The sequence below is a fragment of the Marmota monax genome, unplaced genomic scaffold (genome assembly GCF_021218885.2).
Source record: "Marmota monax isolate L192 unplaced genomic scaffold, Marmota_monax_Labrador192_F-V1.1 WCK01_AAM20220418_F8-fsc00053, whole genome shotgun sequence".
In the NCBI taxonomy this organism is placed as follows: Eukaryota; Metazoa; Chordata; class Mammalia; order Rodentia; family Sciuridae; genus Marmota; species Marmota monax.
Genome location: NW_026693153.1, coordinates 682,791 through 700,964, shown reverse-complemented (window position 1 = coordinate 700,964; position 18,174 = coordinate 682,791). Strand labels below are relative to the sequence as shown.

General features: G+C 41.6%; 1 protein-coding gene across 1 annotated transcript; it reads right to left on the bottom strand.

Annotated features, from left to right (window-relative positions):
• Positions 1–14,506: 14,506 nt before the first annotated feature.
• On the bottom strand, positions 14,507–17,972 carry LOC124100008 (palmitoyltransferase ZDHHC19-like). Its single transcript, XM_046455325.1, has 6 exons — positions 17,845–17,972; positions 17,403–17,524; positions 16,747–16,886; positions 15,821–15,987; positions 15,297–15,405; positions 14,507–14,569 (listed from the first exon to the last, which is right to left on the bottom strand). The coding sequence occupies exons 1-6, from the start codon at positions 17,970–17,972 to the stop codon at positions 14,507–14,509; spliced, it is 729 nt and encodes a 242-aa protein (XP_046311281.1).
• Positions 17,973–18,174: the final 202 nt, after the last annotated feature.

Genomic DNA, 18,174 nt, shown 5'->3' with positions numbered 1-18,174 from the left:
GAAATGCTGCCTCTTTTTCTATTTCCTGAAATCAATTGGAGATTATTGGTATTAGTTCTTCTTTAAAGGACTAGAAGAACTCGGGTGTTTTCACCCTGTCCTGAGCTTTTCTTGGTTGGTGGAGTTCTGAGGGCATCTTCTATTGTTTTGCTTGAAATTGATCTGTTTAACTTGTGTATACCATCCTGATTCAATTTGGGCAAATCATATGATTATAGAAATTTGTTGATGCCTTCAATATTCTCTCTCTTTTTTTTTCTTTTTTTATTGGAGTATAAGGTTTCAAAAGTTCTAATTATCTTCTGTATTTCTGTAGTGTATGTCATAATATTTTCTTTTTAACCACAGATGTTATTGATTTGACTTTTCTCTCTCCCTCTCTTTGTTAGCATGGCTAAGAGTTTGTTAATTTTATTTATTTTTTCAAAAAACCAACTTTTTATTCTGTCATTTTTTTAATGTTTCTTTTGTTTCAATTTCATTAAATTAAGCTCTGCTTTTAATTATTTCCTTTCTTGTACTGCATTTGGTGTAGATTTGCCTTCTTTTTCAAGGGCTTTGAGATGTAATGTTAAGTCATTTATTTTTTGACATTTTCTTGTTTTAAGGAATGAACTCCATACAATGAACTTTCCTCTTAGAACTGCCTTCATAGTGTCCCAGAGATTTGATAAGTTGTATGTGTGTTCTCATTTACCTCTAAAATTATATAACTACTGGCATCAGGTGTATAAGTTTTAGACTGTTTTGTATTTCCATGAAAATGAATAATATCTATGAAGTGTTTGGGTTGTTTTACATAAACTTTTTATTTAAGCAATCCTTTTATATAAATGCATTTAATATATTATAGTGTATAAACACACCAAATTAACATCCTTTACACTCGGCCATTTAAGATAAATTTCTTCACCATGTTGCAGAGAATATTTCGTAATTCTATAGGAGTGAATACTGAAAAGAACACCTGTTAGGTAAAATAATATTTATAATGGAAATGAGTGTTTATAAAAATCCAGGTACCATTCCAAGTACCTTGTAAAAATATCTAATCCTCACCATAAATCTACAAGATAGGTAGAATTTTTCAAGCTTGGTCCTGAGTAATTAACCTTGGTGCTTCCTCACTGAGCCACATTCCCAGGCTTTTTCAATATTTTACTTAGGGACAGGGGTCTTGCTAAGGTGATCAGGCTCTGCCTAAAGTGCAGAGGCTGGCTTTGAACTTGAGATCTTCCTTCCTCAGCCACCCAAACCACTGGGATTATAGGCATGTTCCACTAAACCCAGTCCCAGGCATGCTTACAATTTATATTATTCTCATTTACAAACTGGGGAACCAAGGCATACATTTCTAGTTAAGATCACCTAAGATCATTAATCTAGTAAGTGGCAGAGTCACCACAAAACATTAAACAAAAAACTCTAATTTCATTTTCATATGTGTCCACCAAAAACATATGTGATTATGTATTTCCAACTCGCCCACTAATATCATTTAAAGATAGAATCCTAGAGTTTAATAGCTCTGCTTGAATCCTCCAGAGGGCATGGCAGGAATTCAGAGATTACGGACACAGAGGAAAGAAGTTCAGGATGTTTTTCATGACCCTACTGTGTCTCATACAGAAGAATGTTAGAGAAGTGGGATATTTTCCTTATCATCTCTGAGGTCAGGTCATCTAGCCATCTCCTGATTAGGCTCTACTGTAAGAAACTCAGAGAATGCTGAAGAGTACAATGAGCAAAACCAGCATAACAGATGGCAGAAACAAATTCAACTTGATCTCTTTAAGACAGCACCAAACCAGGACTGTCCCAGGCACTGCTTCTTAGTCCTTTACTTTTTTAACCTCCGAAAAAATCCTGAGATTGGTACTATTATTTTACCATGGTATAAATGAGAAAAGAGAGACAAAGAGATTAACTTGACCAAAGTATTCAGCAAGTAATAGCAGGTCCGTTATTTAAACCCAATCCAGTCCTCTGTTCATAGTTCTTACCACTACATATTTTCCCCTCCCATATATTTATTTTCAAAAATATAAAGAGATGGTTTTTTTGATATGAAAGAAAGAAAAGTATAGTAAATAATGTTTTTCAAACTTCACTTGTTACTAAGTTTAACTGCTCCTTCATTCCGAAAAGCACATTGTCACTTTTTATGTCCCAGTGAATGACACGATTGGCATGTAAAAACTCCAATACCTATAAACACTGAGCAAAAGAAAACAGATATTAGTGAAACAGTCCTGAAATGTCCCATTCACTAGTTCACACAAAGTTATTATACTAGTAGTTGAGGCCAGAGCACAGCCTGTAGTATTTAGCCAAAGACCCTGCAATACTTAACATTTATACAGAAACACATCCTCCCATATGAAAACATAATACCTTGAATTTTAAGAAGATCCCCTCCCACACTTAGATCTCATCTAGAGACATCATTAAATAGTGTCTTATTAAGTCCCTTCTTTCCTATTTTTTTTACACAAGGTCTTTCTATGTTGTGCAGGCTGACCTCAAATGATGTGCCTGTTTAAGCTTCTTGAGCTGCTAAGACTGCAGATATCTGTCACATGTCCAGCTCATCCATCACTGATTTCTTTGTCTCCCTCCCTTCTTTCTTTTCTTTTCTTTCTTTCTTTCTTTCTTTTCTTTCTTTCTTTCTTTCTTTTCTTTCTTTCTTTCTTTCTTTTTTATGGTTTTGTTTCTTGCAGGGCTGGGCATCAAACCCAAAGCACTGTGTACACTACCCAAATTGTCTATCACTGAGTTATATCACCAGTCTCTACCATTGATTTTTAAAACTTTGTCTTCAATGGTCTGTCTTATAAAATGATGGATAGGTCCATATAACTTCTAGGCCATTTCAGGCTTAAATGCCTGAGTGTACCCAGCACTTGGTGAATAAGCATAAGTTGTTTAGAAATTAGTTCAATAGTAGAGAATAAACTTGTGGTTATTTGCACTTGAACCTCAGGTACCCAGAAGTCTCATCAAGATAAGCCACTGAGAAAAGCTGGTAAGAGTTCTTTGTATACTCTGGATATTAGGGCTCTATCTGAAGTGTGAGGAGTAAAAATTTGTTCCCATGATGTAGGCTCCCTATTTACCTCTTTTATTGTTTCTCTTGCTGAGAGAAAACTTTTCAGTTTAAGTAAGTCCCATTTGTTGATTTTTGTTATCAACTTTTGTGCTATGGGTGTCCTATTAAGGAATTTGGAGCCCGACCCTACAATATGTAGATCGGAGCCAACTTTTTCTTCTATCAGACGCAGAGTCTCTGATTTGATATCTAGCTCCTTGATCCACTTTGAGTTAACTTTTGTGCATGGCGAGAGGAGGGGATTCAGTTTCATTTTGTTGCATATGGATTTCCAGTTTTCCCAGCACCCAATCAACAAATGGGCCAAAGACCTGAACAGACACTTCTCAGAGGAGGACATACAATCAATCAACAAGTACATGAAAAAATGCTCACCATCTCTAGCAGTCAGAGAAATGCAAATCAAAACCACCCTAAGATACCATCTCACTCCAGTAAGATTGGCAGCCATTATGAAGTCAAACAACAACAAGTGCTGGAGAGGATGTGGGGAAAAGGGTACTCTTGTACATTGCTGGTGGGACTGCAAACTGGTGCGGCCAATCTGGAAAGCAGTATGGAGATTCCTGGGAAAGCTGGGAATGGAAACAACATTTGACCCAGCTATTGCCCTTCTTGGACTTTTCCCTGAAGACCTTAAAAGAGCGTACTACAGGGATACTGCTACATCGATGTTCATAGCAGCACAATTCACAATTGCTAGACTGTGGAACCAACCCAGATGCCCTTCAATAGATGAATGGATAAAAAAAATGTGGCATTTATACACCATGGAGTATTACACAGCACTAAAAAATGACAAAATCATAGAATTTGCAGGGAAATGGATGGCACTAGAGCAGATTATGCTTAGTGAAGCTAGCCAATCCCTAAAAAACAAATACCAAATGTCTTCTTTGATATAATGAGAGCAACTAAGAACAGAGCAGGGAGGAAGAGCAGGAAGAAAAGATTAACATTAAACAGATACATGAGGTGGGATGGAAAGGGAGAGAAAAGGGAAATTGCATGGTAATGGAGGGAGACCCTCATTGTTATACAAAATTACATATAAGAGGTTGTGAGGGGAATGGGAAAATAAACAAGGAGAGATATGAATTACAGTGGATGGGGTAGAGAGAGAAGATGGGAGGGGAGGGAGGGGGGATGGCAGAGGATAGGAAAGGTAGCAGAATACAACAGTTACTAATAGGGCATTATGTAAAAATGTGGATGTGTAACCGATGTGATTCTGCAATCTGTATTTGGGGTAAAATTGGGAGTTCATAACCAACTTGAATCTAATGTATGAAATATGATATGTCAAGAGCTTTATAATGTTTTGAACAACCAATAAAAAAAATTAAAAAAAAAAAAGCTGGTAAGAGAGGGTAGTCTCATTGCATCCAGGGATTCATCAATGTAATACACTATGTCTTCTTCATTTCTTCTCTGGTAGAATTATGCCAAACCCTATCCACAACCTGACATCAACAATAAAAGAATGTGTCTATGGTAGAGTTCAGTGGTAGAGCACTTGCCTAGCATGTGTGGGGGTCTAGGTCTGATACCCAAAACTGAAACAAAGAAAACAAAGAAACAAAACCACCACAGTTAAAAAGAAACTACTGAAAAAAGTTATTTTGTCCATCTACAACTAAAAATATTTAAACAAAAAAGTAAGAATAAATTCCTCCCTTCCTTAAATACAAGAATAAGATGAGATTGTAAAAATTTCTTTGCCCCATGTTTTTGAATATAAAGTGAGGGGATAATTTATACACTTGGGAACAGTTAGTTGTATTTTTATTCTTATTCCCATCAGAGTAGAACAACAAAGTCTGCACACTATTTGTAACTGCTAAAATTCTTATTCAAAGTATTGTACTATTACACAAACAAAAAACTGATGTAAATGATATAATCATATATTACATAAGAAGCATTGATTGAATCAGGTTCTAGTAAAGAATAAAGCCACAGAAAAATACTGTACAAATAAGTAGAAAGTAACTTGTCACAATTTAAAAATTTGGCACAGAAAAGGAGACCCAAGTGAATGCAGTCAGAACAACTCCTGAAATTGATTTTATATCAACTATAAAAAGTGAGAAAAACCAATTAAGTAGGAATAGATAAATCTTCTTAAGATTTGATTAGTTTCTAAAAGTCACAAAACCTACTTTGTTAAGGAATATAGTATTGAGAACTATGCAAGAGTTCTAGTTTCTTTCCTTCTTAGGTGGAACACAAACTTAGAATTCAATTTTCAAGAATGTTACCTGAATAAAAATAATTGACTATGTAGTATACCAAGTTTTAATTCACTGTGTATTATAGAATAGTCTATCATAAACATTTGTAATTTGTCAATTATGAAAATGATCCCTATGACATCAGGACAGAATAGGATCCATTTCAATGACAATAAGAAAATCATTAACCTCCTCTCCTCTATAGAAAAAGTTACCGAGGGACAGATGGAACACTTGTTTTTGGCTGAGAATTAGGCAATTTGGAAGATTCTACAAACTTAAAAAAAAGGACATCTGGAAATTCATTAAAAAAATATGAAGAAATAACCAATTTCTTCACCTTCAATGAAGCCAGAAGCAGACTTAATGATCTTGAAGTTAGACATGTGTCTTGCTTTGTCTGTGATAATTCTAGCCCGTTTTCAGTGAGAAGGGGTGGGTGTGCAAGAGGAGGGATAATGGGGATTTAGCATGAAGACACTTTACCTCTGAGCTACATCTCCAGCCCTTTCTTTTTTAAATTTTGAGATAGGGTCACACTAAGTTTCTTAGGGACTTGCTAAGTTGCTGAGGCCACCCTTGAACTTGCAATTGTCCTCTCTCAGCCTTTGAGTGAGGCATGTACCACCAAACCTAGGTGAGTGGCATATTTTTAATTATAGCCCCATTAATTCTCAGAAGTGCTCTAATGGATGGTAAACTGTTGTGATGAGTATTGTTGAGAGCCACAGCCGAAGGGGCCCCAGCAAACATTCAGACTGCCAGCTGATGATTGGCTCACAGCGGCCCCAGCAACATCTAGCTGATTGGCTCCTCTGCGGTGATGCTCATTGGGCTGTTTCCCCGCCCTATCAGACTATGGAGCTGCTCATTGGGGGACTTTTTTTGGCTCCTCCGACATGACCCAGCCAATCGGGCTCAAGAGCAGGAGGAGTGGGGGAGGTTGAAAGGCTTGTGGGAAGCCGGTGGTGGCAGTTGGGCTCTGAGGGTTTTTCCTGAGGAGCTGTTTTGTTTGGTGTGTGTGGTTCTAAAAATAAAGTTCGTTTCTTTTGACAAGTGGCTCCTGAATTGTGCCCAGCCAGACTGCAGCACAGTATAATGAGATTTGTTAGTGATAATTGTTCTTCAAAGGCTTACTGGTCATGTGTAACTCCAGTTACACCAAAGGCAGAAGTAGGAAGATCACAAGTTCCAGGCTTGCCTAGGCATCGTTAAGATTTCTTAAATAATAATAATAATAATAATAATAATAATAATAATAATAGACTAGGCACATAGCTCAGTAGTAGACCAACCCTAGATTCAATCTATACTACAAAAATAAATATAAATATAAAATAGGGTCTGTAACTCATTCCCAAGGCATCCTACATATGAAGGGCTAAAACTCACATCTGAAATAAAACAAGATGGGATAACTTACAGAGATTGTGTACAACAAAAATTCCCCCTTTTGGAAAATCTTCCTTTTAATCATCTCTTTCTAACCCCACATCACCCTAGTTTGTCCCAAAGAATGGAAAACCACCTCTCTGTACATAGCAGTAATCTGTGCCTCATCCATGCAGGTTGCTGTAACAATATTAGTCACTGGCCCACCAGCAAGGTATTCCACTACTACAAGAAATCTTCTCCTACCAGGTAAGTAAAATTAGAACATTCAAAACTTCCACTCTATTTTTTTAAACATTTGACACTCTATGTTCAAGTTCAAATATTAAGCACCATAATGATAAAACAACAGAGCTGATAGTTTGAGAGCAAAGAAGAAAATTGTAAAGTTAATATGTCACAGCACAAAAAAAATGTTCGAGGGTCATTATGATATTCATTATGGTTTTGAAGTCATAGTTTGCCCATAATAGTTGTCTAGGTATATATTTTGAAGTTTTCCAACAAAATAACCCTTCAACTTAGGGATTATTGATCTTCTTTTGCAGATACAGAGCAAATTTGGAGAGGTTAAGGAACTCATCTAAGACTACATAGTAAGTGACAGAATCAGCATCTGAAGTCAAGTTCTCATAATTCCAAAGCCTGTGGTTATCTTACACAGAATTCCATGATAACTTGAATTATTATTTTAAAAAGCAGTCAAATGTACCTGAAAATTTATTTCCATTAATGCAGATCCCATAATTAGGGATAAAGCCTAAAAAATATATCACCAATTCCCCACCCAAAACAAATTTATATAAGAAATAAAATGACCTGTAACCATATAATAAAACCACCTGTATAATTTTTTACTAATGGTCTTTCATTAATATGTGTAATTAAATTATATACTTAATTTCCCATTCTGTCTTTAAAAAAAAAAACAGACAAACAAAACTTCAATTTCTAAACATGAGGTATCTTTTTCAGAGGGGGGTACCAGGGATTGAACTCAGGGGCACTCAACCACTGAGCCACATCCCCAGCCCTATGTTGTATTTAAGACAGAGTCTCACTGAGTTGCTTAGGCCCTTTCTGAATTGTGGAGGCTGACTTTGAACTCATGATCCTCCTTGCCTCAGCCTCTCTTAGCTGCTGGGATTACAAGCTTACACTACCGCATGTGGTCTACAGGAGCTTTTGATGAACATGTACAATTTACCTACAAAGAAGAGCATTTAAAATCCAAAGTTATCTAAACATTTCAGAAATGTGTGTAGTCACTCTGGCTTAAGACATGAATCTCAGCTGATCATTCCTTAATGTTTCTGTGTCTGATCATTTGCATGAACAGACACAAGATCAGCAATGTCCTTCATTTAGCTGACTTCTCCCACTAACCAAGTAATGTCCTTGTAGCAAAAGGACCTTCTCAGTATTGGCATTTCAAAGTGGCTAGCCTCCATCAAACTATAAATCTCCATGTTTTATCCCAATGATTAAAAGAGCCTCAAACATATTTACCTAAGAGGTGAATTATGTTGTGATTCTTTTATTCTTTCATCACCAAGAGCTCATTAAGGATCAGTTCCTTCTGTGAGTGTTTCTGTAAATTACTCTGTTTAAAAACAACCTATAATGGAAATGTAATTAAAACATAAATCAGTGGTTTTCCTAATTCTCTTAGAAAGTAACAAACACCAACCTGTTAATCATTTATACTAACATACTATATATTATTACATAGTGAGATTATAACTGATATGAGTAGTATTTGGACTCGCACACTGAATATGCACAGTATTTTCCACTACCTGGACCCTAAATATTTTCCAAATTTTTCTTGAAGTTGATTAGCCAACCTAAGCTCAGCTAAGTGCCAGGAATTACTCCTCTTTTCACTCCTATCTGTGAAAATACTTTTTACAATACTTGCTTGTTCGTGATATAATGCCTTATTTGTTCCCCCTAAAGTGAGAATAGTATGAAATTATATAGATTAATTCTTACCACATATCCAGCTTTAAACATTACATTCCTATTGATTATGCTTAGCTTCATCTAGTTTTTCTCCTAAAAGAAAGCTAATATACATGTAGAAGTATGAAAAAGTTGCTAACTTTTATTGACCCAGAGCCACATCAATAGCAGTAAAAACTGTGCCAGAAAACCTAAGAGGAAAAAGACACAAGCAGAATTAAGACTTATAAATCACAGCCATTTATACTATCCAAAGACTTTGCCCTTCTCACAATTGCAAAATGATCAAAGAACACTTCAGATTTAACATCTTAAACAAAAAAGGAAAGAGAAAGAGGAGGCAATCATTGTAACCAAAATTTTATTTGAAATATTTCAGACCTACAGAAATATAGGGGGGAAATGTAAATAATATAGACTCATGAATACAGTGAGGAATTTCAACCATCTTCCTATGTCTTTTTAAATTATCATGTGTGGTGGCACATGCCCATACAAGGACTCAGGAGTCAGCTCAGTACCTAAAATAAATGAATGAGTGAATGAATAAATAAATAATATACAATAAGTAATGATAAATAGAGAGATAAGTTTACCTTGATTTCATATATATATCCATATGCATAGGTATTATTTCATTTATTATTTATTATTCAATATATAACATCTCCTATTTTCATGTTCAAAATATTCAGGTGATTTTCAGTATTTTTATTACTAATAAAATTAATGTTAAATTGAATTTAGTTGTTAAAAAGAAATTCCCAAGAAAGTTTCCAAAAATTCTCATTCTACATTCTACTAATTCAACCTAAATTCACAGAACACTTTCTACAGATTAATAACATTGCTCTCAAGCAATAGAGGAAAGAGTTTAGAATATTTTAAAAACAAATTTCTGAACAAAGTCAGAATGGCAGACTCAAAGATCAATACTTATTGGTAGGATTCAAAACCATTTATGTATTTATTTACTTTTTCAGGATTGGGGATTGAACCCAGGTGTGCCTCACCCCCAAGCTTACTCCCCAGTCCTTTTTAATCTTAGGATCTATCAAAATTGCTGAGGCTGGCTGAAAACTTACAAGCAGGCTAACTCAGCCTCCTGAGTTGCTGGGATTATAGGTGGGTACCACCGCCTAGAAGCTAGATGTCTGGCTTTTTTGCCTTGCTTTGCTATTGTTTTTGCCATGCCAGGGATGGAACCCAGGACCTCATGTATCCCAGGCAAGCTCTCTACACTTAACTACATGTTCAGCCCCAAATCAATGCTTTTATGGCCTATCATCCTGCAGTAAAATTGTGTCTTAATTATGTCATGGGTAATTTTTCCATCTAATAATCCCTAGCCATCTATGAAAAATAACATTGAAGAAGAAACAAATTTTCACAAAATATTTTACAAAGATATAATGCCTAGCCTCCCTTTCACTTCAATGAGCCAATTGAAATGAATGAAGAAAACACATCCACTCTCATGAGATCACTATCCAACGGCAGGCCTCAGAGCTCTGTCTGGGAGCTGCATTATGTGCCACCGCATCATAGTCCCCTGCAAGTCCCATTAGTAGTTCTCTCTTCCTGGCTCCATGTAAGGTGATTACTATGGAAAATCTCTCTTAGCTGGTGAAGAATTTCATGCACAATTGTCCCTTGAATGACATTGAGGCTTTGAGTGACATGTAAATATAAAAACATAAAATACATAATCTGGGGAAGAGAAAAGATCCAAGATTTACATATAATAGTTATCCACAATATGAAAGAGAAAACCCAGTGAAATAGAAGACTTCCTTGGAAAAGAGGGCAAAATATAGAAAGCAAAAAACCAGTGAGATAACTGTTATGACTTTTAAAGAAGCCATAAGATTATTTTTCAAAAAAGCAGTAACCAGAAAGTTTGTGGTTTAGTCTTATTATCTCTTTGTCTATCCAGGGACACCTCAGTGTGTTCTGAAGCCTTGTGACCTGAACAGTGCACCGTCCAGTTCCATAATCCCCATCCTTAGGCTCCAATTGCTTCAGCTCCCTAGCCAGCCCAACCTAAAGGGTTTCTCCCAATAGCTGTGCAGCCCACAGACACCCCTGTTTCAATGCACACCCACTACTCCTCACACCTCCTGTAAAGGTGCAGACTGGCCACTACTTGAGGGGACTAGAGTTGGAGACTTGGATGCAGGGAGGTGTGTAGGATGTTGTGCTGGAAAGTATACCTCTGTTGGCTCCCATTCAGTCCCCAGCTCTATTTGCAGACTGACAGCTTGGGTCATGTACCTGCAGAACAAAAGTTCAAGGGCCAGGGGTCACTACCACATTGGCCAGTTCTCCCTGACCACCCTCACACCTCAGCTTGGAAAGCATAAAGCTCAGGGCTCTCATACAGAAGCATCATCCAGGCAGCAGTTCCCCTGTTCCCCCATTTCTTGTAGCAAGAACCTACAAGAGCAAGACAGAATGAAATTCCCAGAGGCTCCCAGAGTGCCATAGACAAAACCCCAAAGGAGTGGAGCAGGGAGCATCAGGGTCTTAGAGTGGGAGATTAAGGGACCAGGGAAAGGGACTCAGCTTCACCCCATCTCACCAGCCCCAGGGTCCACCACTTCATCCCCTGGTTTACCAACTTACTTGGGTCCCAGTGGCATACACATCTGGATGTGACAATTTGTGAAGCAGCCTTGGTCAAAGGGATTGTCATGCTGGAGGGAGATGGGGATAGAAAGAGGAGCTCAGAATCAGCAGGAGTGGGCAAGGCCATGTCCCAGTGACAATCCCTAAGGTGGTAAGTTAATGCAGGGCTCAGCGCAGGCCTGTGGCAAGATTCCAAGGGCAGGGGAGCCCAAGAGTGACCCAGAGACTCCAGTCTTCCCAGGCTTCTGAAAGAATGACTTCCCTGGACACACTTGTGGGCAGCTCTCTTCAGACAAGTGCTGACACTACACCCACATCTCCTGCCTTCTCAGGGCTCCCTCATCACCTTTTACCTCCCTTTGCCACATCCTTCCTCTATGTCCATTGGCCAAACATGTCCTCCTGCCATGTCCTTCCAGATACCATTTAAGACATTTCTAGTGCTGCTCTGCTCAACTGATGAAATAATGGTGTCTCTATCCTGCTCCCACTTTACTTTCTCTCCTCTTGATTTCTTTCTAAAAATGTACCTTCATTGACTTTCACTATCTGGCAGGGCAGTGGCAGCAGAAAGGCCCAATCATGTTTTCATAGTCACAAATCACTTGGACCAGGAAAATCTGGGCTGAGGCCTCTAGTACTCAAAGCACTAAAGGTCATGCTCAAAAGTCAAATCCTCCCATGGACACTGACTAGCTTGTACTCTTTCTTATTCTATTTTCTCTTTCCTCTGACTTCATCCATCAGTCTCTCCACTTTCTGCTCCCAGACTAGGTTGAGTCTCACCCCAACATCAAGAGCTTTAGCTAGCAAATATTCTGGAACAACTGCAAGTGACCCAGAAGCACCTGTGTCCACCCCCAATTCTCCATGGCCCACACAGTAAGACTTTGATCTTCAACACTATTGTGCACAAGAAGGAAATCAGATTTCACATCAGAACATCTCTGGAATACATCCAAAAAACAACAGGAATCATTGTGCTCTATGAGGTTCTGCCTCCTTTAAGGTATTCATAGCAATAAAGAAATTAGATTCCTTCCAGGTGCACTGTTAGATGCCTGAAATCACAGTGACCTGGGAGGCTGAGGCTGGTAGATCACAAGTTCAAGGCCAGCCTCATCATTTTTTGAAGGCCCACAGTAACTTAGTGAGACCCTATCTCAAAACAAAATATATTAAGGATTGGGGTACTTATGGCATAGAAAAAGCTGAAAGGAATGATAATTAATAAACTTTTAAGAACTGAGCACAGTTTGAATACCCCCACTCTCTCACACTCATGGAATACAACCTGACCTGAATAGAATCCAACAACTCTAGAGTACCCATAGCAGCATCTCACACTGCCTCCACTCTTGTGGCTCCTGCTCACATTCTGGGTCTCAATCAACAGACCAACATCAAATGGTATCTTCTTGTGCATTTTTTGCCCAACTTCTTGCTGCCTCTTTTACTTCCCCTGAACTTAGGGACTCAAGACATCAGAATTCTCTCTGCCCCTTTATCTCTTTTCTTCTATCTCAAATGTTGATTCTTTTGTTTGTTGGTTCACTCATTTATTCAATTTTATTTGTATACTGGGTACTGAAGAACCCAGGGCCTTGTACATGATAAGCACATGCTCTACCACTCAGATACACCCCAGGAAGAAACATTTCAGAGCATCAAAACTATCTCAGTCAAAGCAGACGTGGTTGTATATACCTGTAATCCCAGTGACTCAGGACACTGAGGCAGGAGGATCAAAAGTTAGAGAGGAGCCTCAGCATCTTAGTGAGTCCCTGCTTCAAAATAAAATATGGAAGAGACTGAGGATGTAGCTTAGTGGTAAAGTGTCCCTGGGTACAATACTCAGTAGCAAAAAAATAAAAAATAAACTCCAGTCACTGCACTGGGATTTGAAAACACATTACAAACAGCATGGCCAGTCTACACTCAGGGTCGAGAGGGCAGCTGCAACATGAGGCCCTGGGCATGGTGGGGAGTGGCCAGGGTAGTGCAGGGAGAGGGTATCAAGGGACCCATATAGGCAACCTAGCTCACAGCACCCAGGTACATGCAGAGGTGACCCCCAGAGTGTTAAGCATTAAGACATGCAAGAAGGCTATTTCTGTTCCTTCTGGTTTCAGAGGCTGTGTCCTGTCCAGAAAGAGTAGTCTCAAGAATGTCTGCTGGCTATGCCCCTAGTTGAGAGCATCATCATGACAGCAAGGGCAGGGTCTGGACAGAGGTGGGCCAGGAAGTGAAGGGTGGAGCTATTGAGCACTGTCAACTCTTTCAGGGAATAAGGCACAGAGGGCACAACAAGTAGAGTGGAGTCCTAGGATGTTAAGGGTGGGAGTTACTTGTGTTTTAAGATGAGACACATGTAGCTGACCACAGAAGGAATGGTAGTAATAATAATAGTGGCAGGTAGGACACTTTCTGGTACCAGGCCCTGTTCTATGTGTCTTGTGTGAATTAACCCATATTTCCCTGTTTTAGGGATGCGAAAACTGATAGACAAGGGACGTAAGTAGCACAGCCAAGGTCTTCCTGCAAGTCAGTTATAGAACTGCAATTTGGACAAATGTGCTCTTCCCCTAGATTCCTTGCCACCAAGCAACAAGCAAAAGTCTGTAGGAGTAGCTTCCATCAGGGAATGGAATAGGGAAGGGACTGGAAGTTGGAGCATGGAATTTGTGCCTGTTTCAGGTGCTGCAGATAATGGAAAGGAGCCCTGTCTGGTGAATCCCAGAGTGCAGGCCACATTTAGGTCCCCTGAGACTGGGCAATCTGGATATGGGGGCCTCATTCTGAGCAGAGCAAAGGAGGAAGGGCAATGGCCTATGACCTGACCTGGAGCTAGAAGAACCACGGGATGGGGGAAGGGAAAATGCTGCCAGGGAAACTAAATGATGAACTGAAGCTGGAGCGAGAAGGAGGAGGGCAGGCCACAGGGCTGAGGAGTAAGGGCTAAGCAGAGGAGTCACAGGGGTGAGGGGACCAGATATGGCTGTGGTGAAAGGGTGACTAAGGATGGGAAATGCTGAGCACACAGGCTCCTCTGTCTTCTCAGCTGTCCCTGGGTCTGCAGCTTCCCCTCCCCCATTGGTACTGCCCACCAGTCTTCCTGAAGGAGGCTTTATAGGAGGTGTTGTCATACTAAAGGATTTTCTGGAGTAATGAAACTGGTCTAACCTTGACCATGGTGGAGAGTACTCAATGGTATGCATTTGTCCAAATCCCGAACTATAGACTAAAAGGATAAATTTTATGGTTTGTAAATTATTCCTCATGACATTTTGAGGAAATTTTACCATTTCTCCCAGGTTTGCACTTCATCCAAACTAATTACCAGGGTTGAGTTTCTGGGCCTTTCTAATCTTGACCCCATGGGCTTAACCTCATTGCTCATTGCCACCCTGTGGTTGAATTAGATCCCTTTCTCCATTGTTGTTTTCACACCCTACTTCCATGTTTCCATGCCTTTGTGCACAGGTGTGTCTCTCACAGGCAATGCAGTCTGGCCTTCTGCCAATCCAAAAGCACACAACATCCAAGGTCACACAGAGTGGCATGTCCTATTCTACAGCCCTTGCCTTGTCAAACTCCCAGTTTCTTCCTGTCTGCTACACCACTCAGGACCAACCCCATCTCTTCCAGTGTTCCTGGGTGTCAGCTGGTGTTATTCTGATTGCAAGCTGCTTATCAGCAAGAGGGCATGAAGTACTTACTCACCTCTGTATGCATCCCTCAAATAACACACATCCTAGCTCACAGTAGGCTTTCAATGCAATGCACCCAGGAGGGAGCATGAACACCCAGCTCCATGGGGAGGAGAGATCTGAGCTGCATCTTAAGAGGTGGGTCAGGAAGGACTCAGGGACATCATCAGGGCCAAGGGCAGTGGAGAAAGCAGAGATAGTGCCTAGTGGCAGAGGTGGCCAGCTGGGTATCAGGGCACACACATTTGGTCCCCTTACCTGGGTCTCATAGGGGCGCCTTGCGGTGCTCACCGCCCTGGCCTTGATGAGCAGCTGCAGGATGAGTGGCAGCAGGAAGCCAGCGGAAGGTATAGCCACTATGATGCTGTGCACAGGCTAAGAAGCCAAGCCAGGGGACAGTTCCCCCCTGGCCCCGCCTTTCCATTGACCCCTCCCCTTTCGTTTTCATGTCCCAACTGTCCCCACCCACCAGCTCTTCCTCTCTGGACTGGACCATTAGTCTACTACACCTAAGCCCAACCTCACTCCACTTCCTGTCCCAGTTCAACCTTCTTCCCCCACTCCATGCGCCCCACTCTGGATTCTCAATTCCACGGGCCATGTCCTGCCCCACCCCCACTAGCCTTCAAGAGGTCCACCAACGGTCCTCCCAACTGACTTCTCCCTATAGCCCCGCCCAGTCATCCCCGCCCTCAGTTACCCAGCCCCTTGAGTGACCACCCCTCCCTCCCCTCCACCAGAGCTGGTCCCAGTGTGGGCCCTTGGGACTGCGTGGATCCGTCAGGGCTCGGTCCATGAAGGGTATGTGCCTCCGGTGTACCAGGAATACCACACAGCTAGCCAGCACGGCACCCAGGTAGAGGCACAATGAGAGGAGGAGCAGCAGGTAGAGCCTGATGTTGCGGTGGCCCACACAGTTGTTTATCCACCTGCAGTGGTGGTCGAATTCCTAGAGGAGAGGAGGCAGCACTGAGGGTCTACTGGCCTGGCTTCCAGCACCCCCAAATCCTGAGGCCTCCCACAAACTAGCCCTCTAGGCCACCTGCTCGTGGGCCTACACTTGAGCTCCCATCTCCAGGGAGAAAGTAACATTTCTATTGCTAGAGAACAGTTAGGACTCCATGGCTCATCAGGTCACCTGTCATGACTGAGGTCTTTAGAGACAAGACCTGCCCAGTGTCACTTGGAACAGGATGTAGAATAAATCTGGGCCTCTATTTTCTCAGATACTGGATGAAGATGAAAGAAACAGCCTTTCCCAGCCAGCCTTGTGCACTTGTAAACCCATGCAGGGTGTGCACACGAGAGAAAAGCACTCAGAACCCAGAAAACCCTCCAACTGGGACACCCAGAGGGGGATAGGCAAAGATCCCCAGAACAGGGCAGCAGCAGGCCTAAAATTTGGGTACATCAGCAAGGCAGGGGATGGGACAGTCACTGCCTTTCCTTCCCCTGGCTCCACCAGATCAGCACGGATGGTATGCCCTTTGCATGTCACACCTGTGCAAGCAAGGCCAGTCTCTCAGGACAGGTGCAGACACAGAGATGATGACATATGTAAGTGACCAACAGTGTGTCAGACCTACTATTAGCAGTGTGGGAAGATAGTCTCATACCAACCCCTGGCCCCCTTATGATGGGTGGTTCCTTCTCCTGGCTAGGTGCCTGGGGATGGGTTGATGAGTGGACAGGGAGGATGAGTACTCACCTCCACACAGATGTTGCAGTTTTCACAGTGGTAGGTTCGGGGCAGGCGGTGGAGATGACATTTGGCACACCATGGCATTGGGAAACATTTGTTGTTCAAATGTGCCACATAGGATGCCTCTGGGTTCTGCTCCACAGAGCCTGGCATGGGAAGAAGTTTGGGTAGTGGCAGGAGGCCCTTTGAGCACTCTGCTGCTTGGGGCAGCCCAGTAGAATCACAAGACAGCAAGAGGGTGGGGAGGAGTTGGGCAGGTGAATCCTGGTTCCTGTTGAGCAAGCTGACCACTCACATGAGCTGGCAGTCAGAGACAAGGGGGTTTCCAGCCAGAAGAGCGCTCTATGGAGCTCCACCCTTTGGAATAGTGATCAGTGCTTGGAGACATGTGTGAAATGGGAAAGAGTATCAATTGCGAGGTTTGGAAGAGCCTGCCTGGCCTCTTTTGCCAGCCTGCTAGGTCTTCTAAAGCAACTGGAAAACCTCCAGGATTCTGTTTTATCACACCTCAGTTGGTTGGGAAATAAGTTGCCAGCACCTAATTAAGGATGACATTGAGAGAAGGGATTCTGAGGCCCTAGGTGGGGTGAGCACTTTAGAAATCACCCCTATAGGCCTCAGCCCTTGGGCTGCCCCCTCCTCTCCAGGTTCTAAGGCCTTACCTCTGTGCAAGATGCCTGGGTCTGATATGTTCATGCAAATGAGGCTGTAGAAACTGAGGAGACAGAGGAGCCCAGTGGCCACTGGAAGGGCCCATTCTCCACTCTGGGCCAAGGCTCGGCAGCTGAAAGCAGAGCCAGACTAAGTTCTACTCTGGGGCAACCTAGAATGCCCCATGAGTCCTGGCCTACCTGAGATAGGACTCACACTCCTTAAGGACAGTTTTAAATATCTATGCTAGAAACACACCAAAGACACTATCAAATGTCACTAGCATTACCCACCAGTTCCTAAATGCATCAGGCACTCTAGATCTCTGTGCTTCTGACTATATATCCTTCTTCCTCTTCCTGATCCTCTTTCTCCACTTCCTGCCTCTTAACTATCACTATTTTCCCTTCTAGCTCTTTGTAAGAAATCTAGTAGCTTGCATGAGATACTCACGGGATGGAGAAAAAGAGGACACTCAAAGTGGCCAGTGCTGCCACATTAAAGGATGCCAAAAGGCTTGGCAAAAGCCAGCCATATCTGGCTGGAGTTATGGGTGAAGGTGATGAAACATTTGAGACCATCTTGGCTCATCGCCTGCTCTCAAATAAATGAGAGCCACCAGATGGCTCTTCTGGATTTGTACCCAGAGTGCCATGACGACAAGTGTGACATCAGAGAGGTTCTGGAATGGGGGCACTGGCTGCTTCCTGTGGCTTCTGTGAGTAAAGATCTTCTGCCCCCACATACACATGGTGATGTTGGAGTAAATCTGCTCTCATCTTT

What these genes read in the sequence shown, in the direction of transcription:
- LOC124100008 (XM_046455325.1), bottom strand. Translation starts at nt 17,972, where the DNA reads ATGGTCTCAAATGTTTCATCACCTTCACCCATAACTCCAGCCAGATAT. An exon ending in CCCTTCATGGACCGAGCCCT is followed by an intron (nt 15,406 to 15,820) that starts GACGGATCCACG and finishes TTAGCCTGTGCA; the next exon opens with CAGCATCATAGTGGCTATAC. An exon ending in GGCGCCCCTATGAGACCCAG is followed by an intron (nt 14,570 to 15,296) that starts GTAAGGGGACCA and finishes TTATCCTTTTAG; the next exon opens with TCTATAGTTCGGGATTTGGA.